The 21,371-nt window shown below is 47.0% G+C and overlaps 1 protein-coding gene across 1 annotated transcript in view; it reads right to left on the bottom strand.

The window, feature by feature from the left end:
• LOC133447309 (UV-stimulated scaffold protein A-like) overlaps positions 1 to 21,371 on the bottom strand; it is a 62,019-nt gene that overhangs the window by 16,222 nt on the left and 24,426 nt on the right. Inside the window, exons 9-12 of the mRNA XM_061725956.1 lie at positions 9,658 to 9,763; positions 2,942 to 3,140; positions 1,217 to 1,342; positions 1 to 184 (exon numbers count right to left, since the gene is read on the bottom strand). Coding sequence (XP_061581940.1) covers positions 1 to 184; positions 1,217 to 1,342; positions 2,942 to 3,140; positions 9,658 to 9,763 — 615 coding nt within the window. The remainder of the gene's footprint in view (positions 185 to 1,216; positions 1,343 to 2,941; positions 3,141 to 9,657; positions 9,764 to 21,371) is intronic.

Raw genomic sequence — 21,371 nt, 5'->3', positions numbered from 1 at the left:
CTTGAGCCGGTCCTGGCGTGGGCACAGCTTCCCGTTCCCCAGCGGGGCTCTGCAGGAGTGGCTGACGGGAACAAACCTCCCAGGAAAGGAGATGTATCTGCTCTTGCTCTCTGCTAACAGGTCCTGGTTCTCCACCTCCTCCTCCACCTCTGCAGGGACCCAGAACTGATGCTGGGAGGTCGACCTACAGGAAGAAAGACATCCAGGTCCAATGTAGAATTAAAGCTGCAGGCAGCGATGAACGGGCCCTTGCGCATGCAATTTTCAACAATAAAGGTTAAGGACTCAAAACTAAGTCTGAAGAGACCACCCATGACTCTCTCTGTCAAACCATTCAAAAGTTATGGCAGAAAATAGGAACTATCAAATATCGACCAATCAGAAGAAAGGGGTGGGGCTAATTTGCACCAATTATGGTCAAAGACTCAAAACTAAGTCCAATGACACCACCCACGACCCTATGTCAAACCATTCAAAAGTTATGGCAGAAGGTAGGAACTATCAAATATGGACCAATCAGATGAAGGGGGGGGGGCGCGCTTTTTGGCGTCTATCGTCGCCACGGTAATGCTTTTGAAAGAGAAAAGTAATGCGTGTTGTCGCAGGACGGAGTCGTACATTTTGATGTATAACACACCTGGGTGCACGTTGCGGTTCGGGCGAAGAAACGGTCGAAGGAATGGCATAAATTGCGCCAAAATTACACGATTAATTCAAAATGGCCGACTTCCTGTTCGGTTTCGGCCATGGCGCCAAGAGACTTTTCTTTAAGTTGCGACATGATACAGGTGTGTACCGATCATCGTGCATGTACGTCAAACCATATTGTGGGGCTTGAGGCACAAAGTTTTCTAGGGGGCGCTGTTGAGCCGTTAGGCCACGCCCATTAATGCAAACCATGAAATATCAAATTTTTCCACCAGGCCTGGCTTGGTGCAACATTTGGTGACTTTTGGGGCACGTTTAGGGGGAAAAAAGGCCCTCATTTCGTTGGAAGAAAAACGAGGATAAAAACCAAAACAAAAATTCCTACAGATACAATAGGGCCTTGGCACTGTCAGTGCTCCGGCCCTAATAACTGCAGTAAGACATGTAGCTGCACATACTAGTTCCTAAGAGAGCAGAAGCACTCAGGGAAGAGCTGGCGGGTTCTGGTGGACAGGTCCATGTCCTGTCCAGGGCTCTGCTTGTGCACGCGTCCTCTCTGCTGACTTACTTGATGATCTTGCCGGCGTTGGGCTGCTCCTTCCCCCAGTAGTACAGGTCCAGCCCGAACGGAACCACCGGAACCTCAGTCTTCTCCTCCGGACCGGACCGCGACGGCCTGGGACCAGCAGAGCTGCTGCTCAACGACACAAATGTGGAGGAGACTTTAGAGCAGGAGGAAAGCTGGACCTGGGAGCTCAGGAGGTTAGGAGGTTAGGAGGTGAGGAGGTTAGGAAGTGAGGAAAGCAGGAAGTGAGGAGGTAGGGAGGTGAGGAGCCTAGGAGGTTAGGAGGTAATGAGACCAGGAGGTCAGCAGGTAGGGACGTCACGATGTAAGGAGGTAAGAAGGTGAGGAGGCATGGAGGTAAGGAATTCAGGAGGTAGGGAGGTAAGGAGGCCAGGAAGTGAAGAAATTAGGAGGTAAGGTGGTTAGGTTAGTAAGTGAAGAGGATAGGAGGTCAGGAGGTGAAGAAGTTAGGAAAGGGGAAGTAAGGATGTAAGGAGGTCAGGGGGTAAGGCGGTATGGAGGTTAGGAGGTAGGGAGGTTAGGAGGTTAGGAACACAGGAAGTGAGGAAGTAGGGAGGTTAGGTGGTGAGGAGCTTAGGAGGTCAGGAGGTAGGGGTAAGGCAGTAAGGAGGTTAGGAAGTAAGGAGGTTAGGAAGTAAGGAGGTTAGGAGGTAGGGAGGTAAGGCAGTAAGGAGATTAGGAGGTAAGGAATTCAGGAGGTAGGGAGGTAAGGAGGCCAGGAAGTGAAGAAATTAGGAGGTAAGGTGGTTAGGTTAGTAAGTGAAGAGGATAGGAGGTCAGGAGGTGAAGAAGTTAGGAAAGGGGAAGTAAGGATGTAAGGAGGTGAGGAGGTTAGGAACACAGGAAGCAAGGTGGTAGGGAGGGGAGGCGGTGAGGAGGTTAAGAGGTAGGGAGGTGAGGAAGTTAGGAGGTAGGGAGGTAGGGAGGTTAGGAAGTAGGGAGGTAAGGCAGTAAGGAGGTTAGGAGGTAAGGAAGTGGAGAGGTCAGGAGGTCAGGAGGCTAGGAGGTGAGGAGGATAGGAAGTGAAGACATTAGGAGGTAAGGTGGTTAGGTTAGTAGGTGAAGAGGATAGGAGGTCAGGAGGTGAAGAAGTTAGGAAAGGGGAAGTAAGGATGTAAGGAGGTCAGGGGGTAAGGCGGTAAGGAGGTTAGGAGGTAGGGAGGTTAGGAGGTTAGGAACACAGGAAGTGAGGAAGTAGGGAGGTTAGGTGGTGAGGAGCTTAGGAGGTCAGGAGGTAGGGGTAAGGCAGTAAGGAGGTTAGGAAGTAAGGAGGTTAGGAGGTAGGGAGGTTAGGAGGTAGGGAGGTAAGGCAGTAAGGAGATTAGGAGGTAAGGAAGTGCAGAGGTCAGGAGGTCAGGAGGTGAGCAGGTAGTGCAGTAAGGCGTTAAGGAGGTGAGGCGGTTAGGAAGTAGAGAGATAAGGTGGTAAGGAGGTTAGGAGGTAGGGAAGGTTAGGAGGTCAGGAGGTGAAGAGCTCAGGAGGTGAGGAGGTAAGGCGGTAATGAGGTTAGGAGGCTAGCAGGTTAGGAAGTCAAGAGGTTAGGAGGTTTGGAGGTGAGGAGGTAAAGTGTTTAGAGGGTGAGGAGGTAAGGATATAAGGAGGTCAGGAAGTAGGGAGGTTAGGATGTCAGGGAGTTAGGAGGTAAGGAGTTGAGGACGTGTTGAGGACGGGAGGACGTGTTGAGGACGAGGGGACAGGACTGGGCACCTTGGTCCGGGAGGCGGAGGGATCTTTCCCTTGAGGAGGCGCAGCGTGGCGGCGGCGGAGGTTGGATCCTGCTCCTCCTCCATCAGTCTCTTCATCCTCCTCAGGTGTGATGATGAGGTGGGGGGAGGGGGAGGAGCTGCCGGCCTTTTAGTTGGAGGAGCCACTTGGGCTTTGGAGGTGGAAGGAGACGGATCCAGACCTGCAAACACAAAGACAGAGAGATTCAGGATTCTAGCCAGAGGGTCCAGGGGGTCCAGGGGGTCCAGGGGGTCCAGGGCAGGGGTCGGCAACCCTGGCTCTAGAGCCGCCCTAGTGGCTCCTGGAGCTTTTTCAAAAATGTTTGACCTTTTTTTCCTTTTTTTCTTCTTTTTTTGTAGTGGCATGTAGGCGTAGTGGACATAACGAGGGCTAGGGGGTATGAATCTAGCCCTTCACAACGAGGGATTTCAGATACTGACTCGCCGACCCAGGGCGAGAAAAAATTCCCAGAATGCTTTACGTCATCATTTGCAGACTGAATCAAACAAAAAAACATGGCGGACATTTCTAATTTTTAGTGAATAAAATCAAAATTTTGAGTTATTTTCTGCATAGAAATGCGTTTTGATTACATTTCTAGCGAGAAATATATATTTTACTTTCATAATATTCACTCAGTGAATGTACATAATCACTCGCTTGCTCGTTGTTGCAAAGTCTTTTCAGACCCCGCCAAAATAAAGGCTGATTTATGGTTCCGCGTTACACCAACGCAGAGCCTACGGCGTAGGTTGTGCGTCGCCGCATGACCTACGCCGTAGGCTCTGCGTCGATTTAACACGGAACCATAAATCCGCTCCCGAGCCGGCGGCTCTTCTCATCCCCGAAAACATCGGGTCAAATTTCTTAACAGGCGTTATTTGGATAAACTGAGCCCAGGTTGGGGATCTTAACGGTTACTTTTACGCCTGAAAAAATATTAAAACTTAATAAAGTGGCATATTAACAGCGCTACAGCTGAAATTAAAACAGCTTTTGGCTCTCAGCTTCCTGATATGGTGTGACGTTTGTGCAAACGTAACTACGCAGTCGCTTACGTACCCAAACGTAAACCACGCAGTGACGGAGCAAGTGGTGTCCCAATCCCTAGGGAACATTACAAGGGCCCTACGCCTGTGGCTTCACTTTTAGGGCTAGTGGTAGAAAGTAGGGGGTGTATTGGGATTTTCCCTTAGGCTCTAAAACTGAAAACCCACCAGAATACACTGACCAGACCAGCATGAGACAGAGGACTCAGGATTGGTGGCTGGTTCATGACCTGCAGTGCCGGGCTTTCCCAAACTGGACCAGGTAAACACGGGTCTTTAAGCAAGATTGTGCCGAGGTTTGTGTGGATGTTAGGAGACGCACGGATCCATGAAGGAATCGTGCACAGTGTGTGTGTGCGAGAAGGCTTTCACCGAAAGAGAGAGAAGTAAAGGGTAGGCGATCCTGGAGAGAAAGAGAGAAGGGGAGAAGGGGACAGCAGAGAGAAGTATTGATTCTCCAGGGTTAAGCAGGGCCTGTAATTAACATGTTAATTTGAGAAGGAGAGAACGATAGTGTCCTGACAGCAGAGAGAGGGATAAGGGGACTGATAACTAGAATGACAGAACAGGACGCAGAGATGGAGAGAAGGGAGAGAGGAAGAGGAAGGGAGGAGATATCGATGAGGGGAGAGAGAGAGAGAGAGAGAGAGAGAGAGAGAGAGAGAGAGAGAGAGAGAGAGAGAGAGAGAGAGAGACTGTGTTTCTATGCATCAATAACCCTTTTAAAGCCCGAATATTGGCAATAACCCGAATTTGCACGGCCATGTAAACACCAATAACCCCTTTGAATAACCAGAATTTACTCATATTCAGGTTTTTAAAAACCCCAATATGAGCCCTGTGTTACTCCTTTTAAAACCTGAATATTGGGTCATGTAAACGCCAAACGGAATATCCCCATCAAACGGAACAGGAATTTGTTTTCTGCTCATGCTCTGTTCACAAGGAATCCTGGTCTTTTGAGTCCAGGAAGTTGTTCTTAAACACGGAGAAACCAAGACCAGGAGGAGACTAATCACTTCATAAATGTAATGAAGGATATGAACATTTCTGCATTTGTAGACGGTAGAAAGTACCGGGATAGAAGATTTACAAGAAGGTGAGAGAAAAGTTGCGTGAAGCAGCATTTGTTTTGAATTTGGATACAGGAGGAAGAAGCAGAAATGACGGTAATTGCTTCATCATGTTCTCCGTGCGTCGCTGGTTTGATCCAGATACCCTGAATGATTAATTACCATGGAAACGGAATATTCTGAATGTTTCAGTAACTGGAATATTAGCAATAACCAGAATTTTGACTGATGTAAACGTAGTCAAACAAACAAAAAAAAAAAGCGTCGCCGCTTGAATCTTCTCTCACTCTCATTTTATATCTTGATATGGAACACAAGTCACAGACCCAGCAGCACATCTATCATCTCCTCCAGGTTCTACATCTTTACTGTTGTTGTCTTCTCTTCTATTTTTTCAGACAAGTACCCCCTAACCAGCGCACTTTTGGTTGTAAAAAAAAGACCTAAAACAGAGCACTGTGCCATCAGTAACTGATTTATTAAACATAAAAATATTGCTGCTATGCTTCAACCACGACTCTAAGTTAATAAGTTGAATAGCCTACTCCTGAAGATAAAATTCATTTTATGAATTTAGACTTATATTTTCCTCAATTATTTGTTGGTTTAAATCATATCTATCAGACAGGTTCCAGTTTGTTCATGTACATGAGGTTTCTTCAGAACAGTCAAGGGTCTGCTATGGTGTTCCGCAGGGTTCAGTGCTAGGGCCAATCTTGTTCAGTTTATACATGCAGCCATTGGGAAGTATAATCCAGAATCACGGCATACACTTTCATTGTTATGCTGATGATACGCAGCTCTACTTGTCTATGAAGCCGGATGAAACAGAACCGTTAGTTAAACTTCAGGCATGTCTTAGGGACATCAAGGACTGGATGTCCAGAAATTTCTTGCTTCTAAATTCAGATAAAACAGAGGTTATCATTCTTGGTCCAGAGCATCTTAGGAAGGGATTAGATGGTGTTGCGATGGCTTCCAGTGCAACTGTGAGAAACCTTGGTGTTATTTTCGATCAGGATTTGTCGTTTAAACCATATGTCAATCAGGTCTGTAAAATAGCCTTTTTCCATCTCCGTAATATTGCAAAGATTAGGAAAATCCTCTCGCAGAGTGATGCAGAAAAACTAGTTCATGCGTTTGTATCTTCTAGACTAGATTACTGTAATGTGTTGTTAGCAGGATGTCCAAGTAATTTGCTGAATAGGCTCCAGCTGATCCAAAATGCAGCAGCACGAGTGCTGACAGGAATCAGCAGGAGAGACCACGTCTCTCCAGTGTTAGCGTCGCTCCATTGGTTACCCGTAAAATTCAGAATCCAATTTAAAATTTTATTACTTGCGTATAAAGCCCAAAACGGCTTAGCTCCGCATTATTTGCAAGACCTGATAGTGCCTTATGTTCCTGTCAGAGCTCTCCGTTCTCAGAGTGCAGGTTTACTCGTAGTTCCTAGAGTATCCAAATGTAGATTTGGAGGGCGGGTGTTCTGCTATCAGGCACCACTACTATGGAACCAACTTCCAATCTGGGTTAAGGAGGCTGACACCACCTCCACCTTTAAAACTAAACTTAAAACATTTCTGTTTAGTAAAGCCTATAGTTAGTGTTTAGTAAACCTCTAGCTGGTGTTGGTAAATCTCTAGGTAGTGTAAACTTTAGTGTGTCAGAGTCGCTCCTGTAGTTTCTTGTGCTGGCCCCCCCTTCTCCTCCCTTTTCTCTCTTTTGTCCATGTTGCAGCATCCTTTGCCGGACACCGGAACCTGCAGTGTGGGAGTGAGGGGGGCAGGGTAACGGTCCCTTTTGGGCGGGGGAGAAGGTTCGTCCCTCAAGACTCCTCTCCTTGGCCCTGCCCCTTTTCAACCCTTCCCCGACCCTGCACCCCAACCTGGGACCTGATGATTGGGCCGGAGCTTCGGGAGCTGCGTGCTGGCCTGCTGTCCCCACCCCTGGTCATCCCGTTGCTGCTTCCACCTGCCTGCTGTGCTGTTGCCGTCCCTTACCCACCAGTCTGGCCCTTGGCAGGAGGGTCCCCCCCTACGAGCCTGGTCCTGCTCAAGGTTTCTTCCCTCCTAAAGGGGAGTTTTTCCTTGCCACTGTTTGGCTTAAGGTTTTTCTCCCACTAGGGGAGTTTTTACCTGCCATTGTTTATGTAATAACTGCTCGGGGGTCATGTTCTGGGTATGGGTCTCTGGAAAGCGTCTAGAGACAACTCTGTTGTATTAGACGCTATATAAATAAAATTGAATTGAATTGAATTGAATTTATGAAATATTTATTTTTAAAGGATTTTTGCATGGATGCTACTTTTAAAATATATGTATATTTTAAAATCTCACATACCCCCTGGATTGTTTTCACGTACCCCTAGGGGTACGCGTACCCCCATTTGAGAACCACTGTTGTAGACGGTAGAAAGTACCGGGTTAGCGAGATTTACAAGAAGGTGAGCGAAAAGTTGCGCGAAGCAGCATTTGTTTTGAATTTGGATACAGGAAGAAGAAGCAGAAATTACGGGAATTGCGTCATGATGTTCTCCGTGCGTCGCTGGTTTGATCCAGATATCCTGAATGATTAATTACCATGTAAACGGAATATTCCCAATGTTTCAGTAACCGGAATATTAGCAATAACCTGAATTTTGACTGCATGTAAACGTAGTCAGAGAGAGAAAGACATAACTCCTCCAGAGTTAGGCCGTCTTCACAACCAGTGTCTGTCTCTCTGCCCGACGTACGCACCTACGACAACATGACGGTGGCACCAGGAGGATGCCAGGGCCGGGCTATCTGGGGTGGAGTTTGGTGGGGGGGCTGACATAATGACCAAAAATGTAACCTCTCTGGTTGGAGACAAGGAAACACAAAGGAAACAGGGTTGTGTTGACACCTGGGCGTTCAGCGGGCCGGTGAATGATACCGCCCCATTGTGATGCTGGAAACCAGAGAGTCTCCAAGAGAGTCTCGGAGGATGGACTGCTCCTTCTGAAGGGAAGCCAGCTGGCAGCGGGACGAGAGAGAGTGTGTCAGTGTGTGTGTGTGTGTGTGTGTGTGAGACAGAGAGAGGGTGGGTGGTAAAACCTGGGTGCGGGGCTAATAGGGGCTCATTAAAGAGGTTGCATTGTTAATTTGGTGTGGCCCCTCTAGATCATTACCGAGCCCACTAATCACCGTGACACACGCGCACACGCACGCACGCACACACACACACCACACCTGTTCGAGACCCATCAGATACAATCTAATTACGCAAGCTTCTAATTGATTAGTAATGGAGGGAGGGAGGGAGGGAGGGAGGGTGTGAAGGAGGGAGGGAGAGAGGGAGGGAGGCGATTGGTTCTCAGGTAGAGTTCTCAGTGTGAATGTAATGAGTGAGGATGAGGAATCTGCTGGGCAGAGTTCACCAGAGGTCAAAGGGCGTCCGCCCGCAGCCCTGCAATAACTGCAATAACTGCAATAACTGGAGCGTGGACGTGTGGGACGTTCTCATCAACCCCTTCATAAATACTGCTGAGGAAACTCAACTCTTTTGGTATCAGCAGAAATATCTTGTGTACCTTTTATCAAACTTTTATTGAGAGTCTTTAAACATTTTCTTTTATATGTTGGTTTGGTGGTCTATCTATGAAAGACAAGAAGTGTCTGAATGACATTATCAGAGTTTGCTCTAAAATGACTGGAGTCCAGCTTAAAGAATGGGTGATATTTTACCGTTCACGATAAACCGTCAAAAAAATTCCCCACGGTAAGAATTTGTCATCTCGCATCTTTGTCATTTGTCATCTGAACTTTTAACTATTTGTCCTGTTTCTTTATTTATCAGCTTGTATTTTTTTCTATTTTGTGATTTTATAAGCTAAGAAAACTTGAAGGACAATGGTACTTTTGCTGTTTGCACTGTTATCCAACTTTAAGCCATGCAGTTTGAATAAATGTTGAATCTGTTCTTACATTTCAAACTTGTTGAATTTGAGTCATTACAGTTTTGCAGTACAGGGGTACTAATTTAATTGTTTTTTATTAATTCAATTTAATCGGTGTAGTTTAGTATTTAGTATTCTTTTAGAGCAGTGTTTTGGCTCCAAAGACTGAATGTGGTGATAGATTTATAGTTAAAAAGATGGAGTTGAATTGGTATTTTTTTTTTTTAATCGTAATTTTTATCGTTATCGGGATAAATGCCAGAAATTATCGTGATACATTTTTTATTCCATACCGCCCATCCCTAATAGTTGCTGTTGGAAAAGCACCATATCTTTCAAAGGTGGTCGTCAGCAGCGTGGTGGGGCTCGGACCAGCGGCACCACAGATAGAGGGTAAACCTCTGCAGCGTGAGGATGAGCCTCCTCACCTGCTCTGCAGCAGCTGCACAGGCTGCACCTTTGAAGTGGCCGTTCACGTCTCCGTGTTTGTTTACAGGTCGCATGGGAGTCTTAAGGGATTGATACAGCAGCAGGTCCTCTTGTTTGTGCACGTGTCTGGGCACGTGTGTGTGTGTGTGTGTGTGTGTGTGTGTGTGTGTGTGTGTGTGTGTGTGTGTGTGTGTGTGTGTGTGTGTGTGTGTGTGTAGTTAGACTGACCGTACTCGGCTCGCAGATGTTCAGGAATGTGCGGCTCAAAGCCTTCCTTCTCTGGAACCTCATCAAAGTCGTCGTCCTCCTCCTCTCCGTCGGAGCCGGCCTTCGTCTGAGGAGGAAGAGCCCAGGCTTAGTTTACTACGCTCACTTCGTTGGACATCGTTTAGAAGCACGTTTTCTTCTCCGACTGTCAAACAAGTGGCCGACATTCTGAAGCCATTTCTGTCAACGTTAAAATAAATGTAAATGTACTATTTATATACTGTAGCCCTTTACAGCCACCTGTGCGCCGAAGTGCTTTACAGAATAAAACATACAGAAATACAACATACAATCATAAGACAGAGCAAAAAATAAATAGAATTAAAGAAAAAGAGTAAAAAGTGTCACCACACTACTGGATATTAAAAGCCATTCTAAATAAATAGGTTTAAGGCCTTGATTTAAAAAGGCCCAGGTCAGAGATGGGGGGGATTAAAAAGGCTCGGTCACCCCAGAGCTTGAACTTTGACCTGGACACCTCCAACAACAGTTGGTTGGAGGATCTCAGCCCTGCCATGCTAACGCACCGTTAAAAGGAACCCTGGTTATTAAGACGTGTAGTCCCTAATTAGCCACAATTGTTCTCTTATACTAAAATATGTTGTTAGAAACACATAAAATAATCTAATTGCTTTAAAAATCTAAAATGTTTATCACAAATTTTGACGTGCGGGAGGCGCCATGTTTTACCTGCGCAATGCATTCTGGGGGCAATGACGTAGTTCGGTGGCTCTGGGAAGATAAGCCGCGTTAGTTTAACTGGGACAGGTATCTAAAACATAGATGAGCAGCACTCTCCCGGCCGTGGAGGCTGACGAGGCAGCCCATAAGACGTCTCGGTTCAGGCAAACTGGATCAAAGTTCTCGTGTGCTGTGATGCAGATCTGCAAAAATGATCAAAGTCGTGCGCATCTTATCAGCGCATTAGGCTACGGCGTAGACGGCGTAGGCTACGGCGTAGACGGCGTAGGCTCGGCGTAGCCGTGGCTCTAGAGCCTGCAGCGCACCGCCATCCGCCATCCGCTCTCCGCTCTCCGCCCTCCGCCCTCCGATCTCCGCTCTCCGCCCTCCACTCTTGCCGGGATGGAGACGCCGGTGGGCAATATGCACGTTTGGGTGGGCATAGCCCACCACTGCCCCCCCCTAAAACCGGCCTCGGTGCTGTGTCCATCGTTTGATGACAGACCAGAGGCTGAGGGGACTGGCCCGGGACTTTGACGAAACGGGAGGCGCAGACTTCGCGTCAAATAGGCAAGAACATCTTTATTTTATTTAATGACGCCAGATCTGGCTGGGGTTTTTATTGTAGCATCGGTTATCTGCTAGTTGAAACGTGTGGTCGGTTAGTCTATCTGAGTTTTATGGTGTTTTTATAGTTCATGCTTTATGGTGCTGTACTTTTTTTTTTACTTTTTTGTAGGTGCGCCGTCACCTTAATGTTTTTAGCTGCATTTTCATCTGTGTTTCTGGTGCGCCGTCACCTGTTCAGCTGTGTTTTCATCTGTTTCTGGGTGTCAAAACAGTGTACGGGGGTTAGCAGGAGCCACCGTCTGACATCACTACCCAGAATGTATTGCGGTGTAAACAACAATGGCGACCTACGAGTTAAATTATATTTTCAAATTTGATAAAAACGAAGACATCAACAAGGTTTTTTATATCACATTGTTATAATTGATACCAACATTTATCTTTTAAGACCTACATGTCTTAATAGCCATGGTTCCCTTTAAAAGCTCCGATAAATAGGGCGGGGCAAGGCCTTGAGGGCTTTAAAAACAAACATTAAAAGTTTAAAATCAATTCTAAAATGGACAGGAAGCCAACGGAGTGAATAGAGGACCAGAGTAACCGGAGTGCTCATGTCTTTTAGTGTTAGTTAAAAGACGGGCAGCTGCATTCTGCACTAGTTGAAGGCCAATAGAGGACTTGGAGACGCCAACATATAGAGCATCATGATAGTCTAATCTGGAGCTGATTAGAGCGTGAACAGCTTTCTCCAGGTCGTGACTATTTTAAAAAGATTTCACTTTGGCAAGGAGGCGTAACTGATAAAAACTTGTCCTAACAACATTATCAACTTGCCTGTCAAATTTGAAAAAAATATCAAAAATCACTCCCAGATTTCTGACATAAGGACTGAAAGACGAGGATAAGGCGCCAAAGCTAGTCGTCACAGTTTCCCCAAACACAACGCTCTCTGTCTTGTCCTGGTTAAAGTGCAGGAAGTTCTGGGCCGCCCACTGGTTGATGTCAGCAACACATGCAAGCAGGGAATGTCGTGCATCGGTATCTCTGGGCTTCAATGGTAGATCATCAGATCATCAGCGTAACCGTGAAGATAGGTTGTGCCTGGCTATAATAGACCCAAGTGGTAACATGAATAAAGAGAAAAGAATTGGGCCGAGAACAGAACCTTTTGGGACCCCGCAAGAGAGAGAGGCACTAGAGGAACAGGAAAATAGACATTTAAGTCATGAAACAATTAAAAGATCAACTCTGAGAATATTAAGTACATTTCGGGGAGACACAAACCACTAATATACAGCTGTGACAGCTGTGTGTGCGTGCGTGCGTGCGTGCGTGCGTGCGTGCGTGCGTGCGTGCGTAAGGATCAAAGAAAGGAACAACAATGTGACACCACAAATGAAAATGCAGGAACAAGAGTTGGCTGACGATAACCCGCGCTGGGTTACGGCTGAATTATGGTTCTGCATTAAACCTACACCGTAGGCTAAGCGGCTACGTGGGAATCTCTCCGTAGCCTACGCCGTAGCCTGACGTGCACCTCCCAAAAAATGGAACTACGCGCTGTGATTGGTTCGCTTGGTAGCAACGCATTTCCGGTTCCGGTTCGTGAAGCAGTAGTGAACTTACAGAGCTCTTTTCTTTGTGTGTGTGTGATTTTTTTTGGGTGGGTTGTTTTGTTTTTTGCACAATAGTTGTCCTTATCTCTTTGATTCACTGTGACCGGAAAAACCAGAAGCTAAACAAAGTATCAACTAGCGCTCTGGGGGGGTACTGCACCGCGGAGAAATGGAGTGACGGAGAAGTCCGAAGGGTTCACGACGGCGTCACGGCAACGGTGTAGGTTCTGCGTACTGTGCGCTGGGTTACCGGACGCTTGTGGGCCGTCATGCTAACGGAAGGGAAACGTCACCCACAGTGGGGTTCTGATGCTGTGTTTGGGAAACACAGAACACACGTTACAGACCACATTCATTTGTGTAACCAGGGCTGCAGACGGTGTTTCAGGTCCACGAAGAGTGATACAAACAGGAAGTGCATCACAAAACGCTCGCCATCACTGAAATAAAGACGCTGCAGAGATGTTCATTATTTCTAAAGAATGTGTCATTCCTGATTCTGTGGAGAGGCAGAGCAATCACGCTGTCTCTGTGTGTGTGTGTGTGTGTGTGTGTGTGTGTGTGTGGGGGTGGCGGGGGTGGGGGGGGGGGGTTGAGCTGCTACTGGCGCAAGGCAAAATTTATGGTTTTTAATTTCCTGGCAAGGTTGTTAGCCATTGGTTGGGCTACAAAGCAGAACACAACTCTCGTATACACCGAAGGGTCATTTCCATTACACAAATGTGTGTGTGTATGTGTATGGTAGCACACTGACAAACACACACACTCTGGGTTAGCAGCACAATAATCACAGTGATTAGCGTTATGAGAAGCAGTAAAAGCTAACGCTAAACTAACCTCTTATTCCCAAAGGCCTCTTTTCATTCATCCCCTTCGTTTGTGTGGGATACTGGCTTCAGAGTGTGTGTGTGTGCGTGCGTGCGTGCGTGTGTGAGTGCGTGCGTGCGTGCGTGCGTGCGTGCGTGCGTGCGTGCGTGCGTGCGTGCGTGCGTGCGTTTGTTTCTTACTGCTGATGAAGCTCATTAAAGTGTTAGAATTAGTTTACAAATGATGAGTCCAGCAATGATGATTAAAAACACCTTCCCCCACATACACATTTAAAACTGTACCAAACAGTCAGCTAGGCATGTCCGGATATCTGCACCTCGCCACGCAGCCAGGGAGCACCGTTTAAAACCCGTCACATGACACAACTAAAACCTGTCAACACTCGTACCCTCTAGCCGTAAACGCCCCAACACTCGTACCCTTGAGCCCTTAAATGCCCCAACACTTGTACCCTCTAGCCGCAAACGCCCCAACGCTCGTACCCTTTAGTCTGTAAACGCCCCAACACTCGTACCCTTGAGCCCTTAAACGCCCCAAAACTTCCACCCTCTAGCCATAAACGCCCCAACACTCGTACCCTCTAGCCGTAAACGCCCCAACACTCGTACCCTCTAGCCGTAAACGCCCCAACACTCGTACCCTCTAGCCATAAACGCCCCAACACTCGTACCCTCTAGCCGTAAACGCCCCAACACTCGTACACTCTAGCCGTAAAACGCCCCAACACTCGTACCCTTGAGCCCTTAAACGAACCAACACTCGTACCCTCTAGCCGTAAACGCCCCAACACTCGTACCCTCTAGCCATAAACGCCCCAACACTCGTACCCTCTAGCCGTAAAAGCCCCAACACTCGTACCCTCTAGCCATAAACGCCCCAACACTCGTACCCTCTAGCCGTAAACGCCCCAACACTCGTACCCTCTAGCCATAAAGGCCCCAACACTCGTACCCTCTAGCCATAAACGCCCCAACACTCGTACCCTCTAGCCATAAACGCCCCAACACTCGTACCCTCTAGCCGTAAAAGCCCCAACACTCGTACCCTCTTGCCATAAACGCCCCAACACTCGTACCCTTGAGCCCTTAAACGAACCAACACTTGTACTCCTGAGTCCGTAAACGCATCAACACTCGTACCTTCGAGTCCATAAACACTCGTACCCTTGAGTCCGTAAACACTCATACTGTTGAGTCCTTAATTGCATCAACAATCATACTCCTGAGTCTGTAAACACTCGTACCCTGGAGTCCTTAAACGCATCAACACTCGTACTCTTGGGTCTGTAAACGTGCCAACACTCAGCCAACAACACTGATTCTGTAACACAGGAATAAGACTAAAACCCAGTCGTCAGTGATCTATAGATCAGTTTTCGCCGTTATGTTCGGTAGATTAAAGATACAGCTTCACTCATTGAATCAACAATGATGCGTGTGCACTGTTTTCAGTCAGACTTGATGAATCAAATGCTTTAAGCCTTTATTCACTTGCTGCTGCCGGCTGGAATAAGCTTATATCAGAAACGTAGACGCTTGTAACCTTCCGTTAAAGTATAGCGACCCATGTAAAGTTTGGGCTCCGTGTTTCCTCCCACGCAACGGACTAAACTACATTTCACTCTGAAACACTTGTGTCATCAAAAGAAATGAATCTTTAAATCTTGCGTGACTTGATCTTATTTACTTTCCCAGAGAAAGCGGAGGCTATGTTTTTAAACACTTTAAAACAGCAAAGCAAACTTTGTCCATTATTCCACGCTGCTGCAACAATTATTCATCCTCAGGGAGCCGTGGGTTGGCACACAGCGCTCGTCCACACACACGTACATGCGCACAGATATCACCTTTATAGGTTTTGTGCTTGTCTCCTTTAATCCCGGCTGGTTTATTCTGCTCTGATCAATGACCTAAGACTAAGAAGTGATCACCCAGCTGGAGGAAAATCCTGCCCTAACATCATCCCTTTTCCCCTTCTTTCTTCCTCTGCGTCTCTAATTCACCCTAATTTAAACCTGATAGCATCGGGTGCTGTCGCCCGGCCTGGCAGAGCTGTAAGTCTCCCAGCTGGATTAGCTTTGCTCCAGAAACATTCTGCTGACGGCCGGCAGGGCTAAAATATGGCCTCTATCCCCCCACGTGGCTGCACGAGGGGCTGCTTTGCATTTTAACATAGCTTTGGTTTATTCCCCGCGACCAAAATCACACAGTAGTTTCCTGCCAGAGATAAAAAACTGCTTCTTTCAGTGAAACTGGAGATTTAGCAGACAAATTAGAAGTGATAGTTTAAGTACGCAGGAGCCATGTGTCACTGTAATAGGAAAAGGAAAGAACAAATATTGGTTACTTTAGCATTACAAACAGACCCAGATAGAAATAAAAATGGCTCCAGGACACAGCCGAATTAATAAGAAAAGTTGTTTAAGTAAGAAGGGCTATGTGTTACTGTAATAACAATCTTCATTCAAAGATAAAATAAGAGATTCAAGTCATTTAAAAACCAAATAAAGACGTGTTGCGTTCAGGGTCTGGTGGTCGCTGCAACAGCGTAGGTGGCCCAACGGTGCAGGGACACGGGCCGGTCCAAATAGTTCTGACATAAATCACCAACTGAAAATTAAATCCCATTGTTAACCCTTGTGCTGTCTTTGGGTCAAGGGAGGAGGAATGGAAGAACGGAGGAAAGAAGGAAGGAGGAAAAGAAGGAAGGAAGGGAGGAAAGAAGGGAGGAAGAAATGAAGGAAGGAAGGAAGGAAGGAAAGAGGAAGGGAAGAAGGAAGGAGAGAGCAGGAGGAAGGAAGGAAGGAAGGAAGGAAGGAAGGAAGGAAGGAAGGAAGGAAGGAAGGAAGGAAGGAGGAAAAGAAGGAAGGAAGGGAGGAAAGAAGGAAGGAAGAAATTAAGGAAGGAAGGAAGGAAGGAAGGAAGGAAGGAAGGAAGGAAGGAAGGAAGGAAGGAAGGAAGGAAGGAAGGAAGGAAGGAAGGAAAGAAGGAAGGAGAGAGCAGGAGGAAGGAAGGAAGGAGGAAAAGAAGGAAGGGAGGAAAGAAGGAAGGAAGAAATTAAGGAAGGAAGGAAGGAAGGAAGGAAGGAAGGAAGGAAGGAAGGAAGGAGAGAGCAGGAGGAAGGAAGGAAGGAAGGAGGAAAAGAATGAAGGAAGGAAGGAAGGGAAGAAAGAAGGAAGGAAGAAATGAAGGAAGGAAGGAAGGAAGGAAGGAAGGAAGGAAGGAAGGAAGGAAGGAAGGAAGGAAGGAAGGAAGGAAGGAAGGAAGGAAGGAAGGAAGGAAGGAAGGAAGGAAGGAAGGAAGGAAGGCCCTACGCCTGTGGCTTCATTTTTAGGGCTAGTGGTAGTGAGGGAGGGCTAGTGGTAGAAAGTAGGGTGAACATTGGGATTGGCCCTACGTCTCTCTGACGGCAGCGCACGCTGCCAGAACAGAGCACGACCCGGCTGCAGACGGATCTCCACACCAACACCGGGACAGTCAACCCCGGTGCTGGTGCTTTCACAACTCACATCATTTCCCTTTTCCATCTGCCTGACCGTCAGAGACGGGACGGAGGTGACCCGGTGCTGGGAGTTCAGTGGTACGAGTCACTCACTGCAAAAACTTAACAAGAATATTTGTCTTATTTCTAGTTAAAATGTCTCATTTTTAGTAAAAAAAAATCTCATTTCACTTAAATCAAGACTCATCACTGGAAAAAACAACAATTTTCACCTGTTTCGAGTAGATTTTCACTTGGAATAAATAGAAAAATCTGCCAGTGGAACAAGATTTTTTTGCTTGTAATGAGCAGATTTTTCTACTTATTTCAAGTGAAAATTTACTTGAAACAGGTGAAAATTGTCAAATAACGTAAATAACGTAAATAAAGTTATTTTTCTGGTAAGGACTCTTGTTTTAAGTGAGATTTTTTGACTAAAAATGAGACATTTTAAATAGAAATGAGACAAATATTCCTGGTAAGATTTAGAGTTTTTGCAGTGTTCTCTGTCTTTCCCTGGAGTCCACTGAACTAATTCACGACAGTAGTTTTGACAATGTAGAGTTCACTTCCGTGTGGGAGAGTATTAGAGCCATGCAGGAGAAATTTTTTTTTTTTTTTAATGTGCACTTTGAGAAAAAAATCAAAATGTTGAGGAAAAAAGTCAAAATTGATGTTGAAATACAATTTCGAGAATAAAGTTGAAATTTTCCCTTTTTTCTCAACATTTCGACTTTTTTTTTCGAAATTGTACTTCAACATTAATCTAGAAATTTTGACTTTTTTCTCGACATTTTGACTTTTTTCCCACTGGCAGATTTTTCTACTTATTTCAAGTGAACATTTACTTGAAACAGGTGTGTGGCAGGGTGGAGGAGCAGCCACTCAGTTGATTGGGCACAGGTGGGCTCTCCGCCCTGCCTGCCTTCATAAGAAGTGGCTGCACACCAGCCAGAGGTCTCGGCTGAGGGTGACTGCACGTGTGTCTGGTGAAATAAAGAGTTCCTGCACTAAACCCTGTGTCCTCTGTCCTGTCGGTCGGCCCCCGTGGCAACGAGCTTGCTACAAGGTGAAAATTGTCAAATAAGTTGTTTTTCTGGTGATGACTCTTGTTTTAAGTGTAATGAGATTTCTTTGACTAAAAATGAGACATTTTAACTAGAAATAAGACAAATATTCCTGGTAAGATTTAGAGTTTTTGCAGTGCATGGCCCAGCACCAGAGTCAGCCCAGGTTTAGCGTAAACACTAGGACTGCCTCTAGGGGGCGCTGCCTAGATCTGCCGGGACTAATGCACCGTGCAGCCGGCCCGATGGCAGGAGCACCAAGCAGGATCAACTAGCTGTTGTGGCGTTGCTGTGCTTGGGTTTTATGTTTTTATACTTGGTTCTTTAGTTTTGGTCTTCTATTATGGCGCTTTTACAGTAGTACCTACTCAGCGCGACTCGACTCGTCTCGTCTCCACTCGCCTTGTCCTCGTTTGTTTCTAGACACCCACATGAGAAGTAGGAGGTTGGAGAGAAGCTGCTGTGACGTATTTGATTGTGTATCTAAAGGAAGAAGACAACAACACTAAAGATGTAGAACCTGGAGATGATAGATGTGCTGCTGGATCTGTGGCTTGTGTTTGATATCAAGTTAAAAAATGAGAGAGAGAGAAGCTTGAAGCAGCGAGGATTTTTTTTTTTTGTTAGTTTGCGAGCAGCTATGAAGTGACAGAGCTCCTGGTAGATCTGGTCGTTCCTTATCTCCGTCTAGATCCCTTTTTAATTCTCTCCTCAGCACCAGGTTTATGAACATCTGACCCTCAGAGTTGGATCATGAAACAGACTTCTGCTGCCGTTGCTGGTTGAATAAAATGAACAAGAATCTGTCAGAGTCTCTTTCTCTGATTTCCTCCTCCTGACTCAGACGTCTGACTCCAACCCCCCGACCAATCAGTGGCCTGTAGTGTGATGATGTCAGATACAGCCCACTCAGCAGCTTAGAACCTCAGCAGAATAGTTACAGAAAAGTATCTACTCTGCACGTTAGAGCCCTGGTGGAGAAGAACCAAACGGAGTCGGGCTGAGTAGGTACTAGTGGAAAAGCTCCAATAGTATCCGGGTTCAGCCTAATGTTGGTCTTCTTGCCTCCTCAGTTTCTGGTAATGTCAGTTTTACTTTGAAGGCAAGTCTTTGTCTTGTGGTCTGTGTCCCTCATTGTTTGTGCCTGTGTCTCTCCAGCCCTGTCAGTATGTGTTTTGTTGTCTTTCCTCCCTGCCAGTCTGTTTGTTTGTTTGTGTTTTTAGGGAGGGGGGTCGGAAAATAAAGTTCTGAACTGCTTTGAAAACATCTAATCTCCTGCACTCGGGTCCTCTCCACTCAGACTCCTGACAGCCGTCCTGGCTCATCTGTGCGTGTAGAGAGCACATCCTCTCGTGTTCAGTGCTTTTATGCCTCAGGACATCAGAAAGCCCCTCTGGTCCTCACCAGGTATTAAAATAAGGTGAAAACAGCCCCAGATGAATGACAACACAGAACACACAACACTGTGCTGTAATTATTTACCAAAAAGACTGTTTTCTCCACTTGAAATCCCGTTTTTGGTTTGGTTTAGTCTGCGCTTCTTAGTTCCCGTAGAACAGGGGTCGGCAACCCGCGGCTCTTTAGCGCCGCCCTAGTGGCTCCTGGAGCTTTTTCAAAAACGTTTGACCTTTTCTTTCTTTTCTTCTTTTTTTCTTCTTTTTCTTCCTTTTTAATCCCGACATTTCAACTTTTTTCTCAAAATTTCGACTTTTTCTCTAAATTTCGACCTTTTTCTCGAAGTGCATAATGAAAAAAAAAAAATCTCCCCCCAGTTCTAACTAATATAGATACATGCAGCATGTGTTGTCTTCATTCTAAGGCTTATACAAGACTTTTCATTTTTTGCGGAACGGGGAGAGCCGGGACGGGGAGAGCCATGACGGGGAGAGCCGGCACGGGGAGAGCCATGACGGGGAGAGCCGGGACGGGGAGAGCCGGGACGGGGAGAGCCAGGACAGGACGGGGAGAGCCGGGACGGGGAGAGCCGGGACGGGGAGAGCCGGGACGGGGAGAACCGGGACGGGGAGAACCGGGACGGGGAGAGCCATGACGGGGAGAGCCGGGACGGGGAGAGCCGGGACGGGGAGAGCCAGGACAGGACGGGGAGAGCCGGGACGGGGAGAGCCGGGACGGGGAGAGCCATGACGGGGAGAGCCGGGACGGGGAGAGCCGGGACGGGGAGAGCCAGGACAGGACGGGGAGAGCCGGGACGGGGAGAGCCGGGACGGGGAGAGCCGGGACGGGGAGAGCCGGGACGGGGAGAGCCAGGACAGGACGGGGAGAGCCTGCACGGGGAGAGCCGGGACGGGGAGAGCCAGGACAGGACGGGGAGAGCCTGGACGGGGAGAGCCGGGACGGGGAGAGCCGGGACAGGACGGGGAGAGCCGGGACGGGGAGAGCCGGGACGGGGAGAGCCGGGACGGGGAGAGCCAGTGCAGCGTTGCATCCGCAGGTTCCTCCGGGGCTCCTGCAGCCTCCTCTCCCCCCGTCCTCTCCCCCCGGCCTCTCCCTCAACTAAGACCCTTTATAAAATCTTTTATGAAAGTGATGTGAGGGCGCTGCCTCGGACAACTGCTCCCCTGACTTCATTTGTCTCTTGGCAAGTTTGATGGCACTGTGTTTAAAAACCCATTCAATCTTATAAACCAAAAATTAAATGTAGTCGACTGTGATGGGCACTCAGTGCATCTGCTATTTATATGCTAATGTACACTGGGCCTGCCAAGGTCTGGCAAATTATTAGTGCACAGCCATAAGTCAGGTGTACGGAGAGAGGGGGGGTGAAGCTGCACACACACAAACGGGGGGGGGGGGAGTGTGAAGCTGCACACACACATACGGGGGGGGGGGGGGGTGAAGCTTCACACACACATAAGGGGGGGGTGAAGCTGCACACACACATACGGGGGGGGGGTAAGTGAAAACAGAGGGAGGAGAAGAACGGAGGAAGAGAGGAAATCTGAGCTCAAGGAGGCGAAAAAGCCTTTTGAGATATCTCCATTGTTTCATCTGACAAGTTAATATAGCTCTCCACCTGGCCATACACACACACACACACACACACACACACACGCACACACACGCACACGCACACACACACGTAAGACATTTCCTAAAAGAGGGAACAAGTGAGAAACCGCTCGCTTAATAAGGTTATGTATTGATAAAAACATTGATCTGAATATTACACGTAAATCTACGGGAGAGTATTAGGGCCAGGCAGGAGAAAAAATAAAAATAATATTTAAGAGGAGGAAGATTTTTTTTTTCATTGTGCACTTCGAGAAAAAAATTCAAAATGTCGAGAAAAAAAAAGTCGAAATGTAGAGAATAATGTTGAAGTACAATTTAGAGAAAAAAGTCGAAATGTTGAGGAAAAAAGTCAAAAATTTCGTGAATAAAGTTGAAATGTTGAGAAAAAAGGTGAAATTTC

Source organism: Cololabis saira, chromosome 7 (genome assembly GCF_033807715.1).
Source record: "Cololabis saira isolate AMF1-May2022 chromosome 7, fColSai1.1, whole genome shotgun sequence".
Classification (NCBI taxonomy): Eukaryota; Metazoa; Chordata; class Actinopteri; order Beloniformes; family Belonidae; genus Cololabis; species Cololabis saira.
The sequence above is the reverse complement of the archived record's forward strand: the minus strand, read 5'-3'. Positions and strand labels throughout refer to the sequence as shown.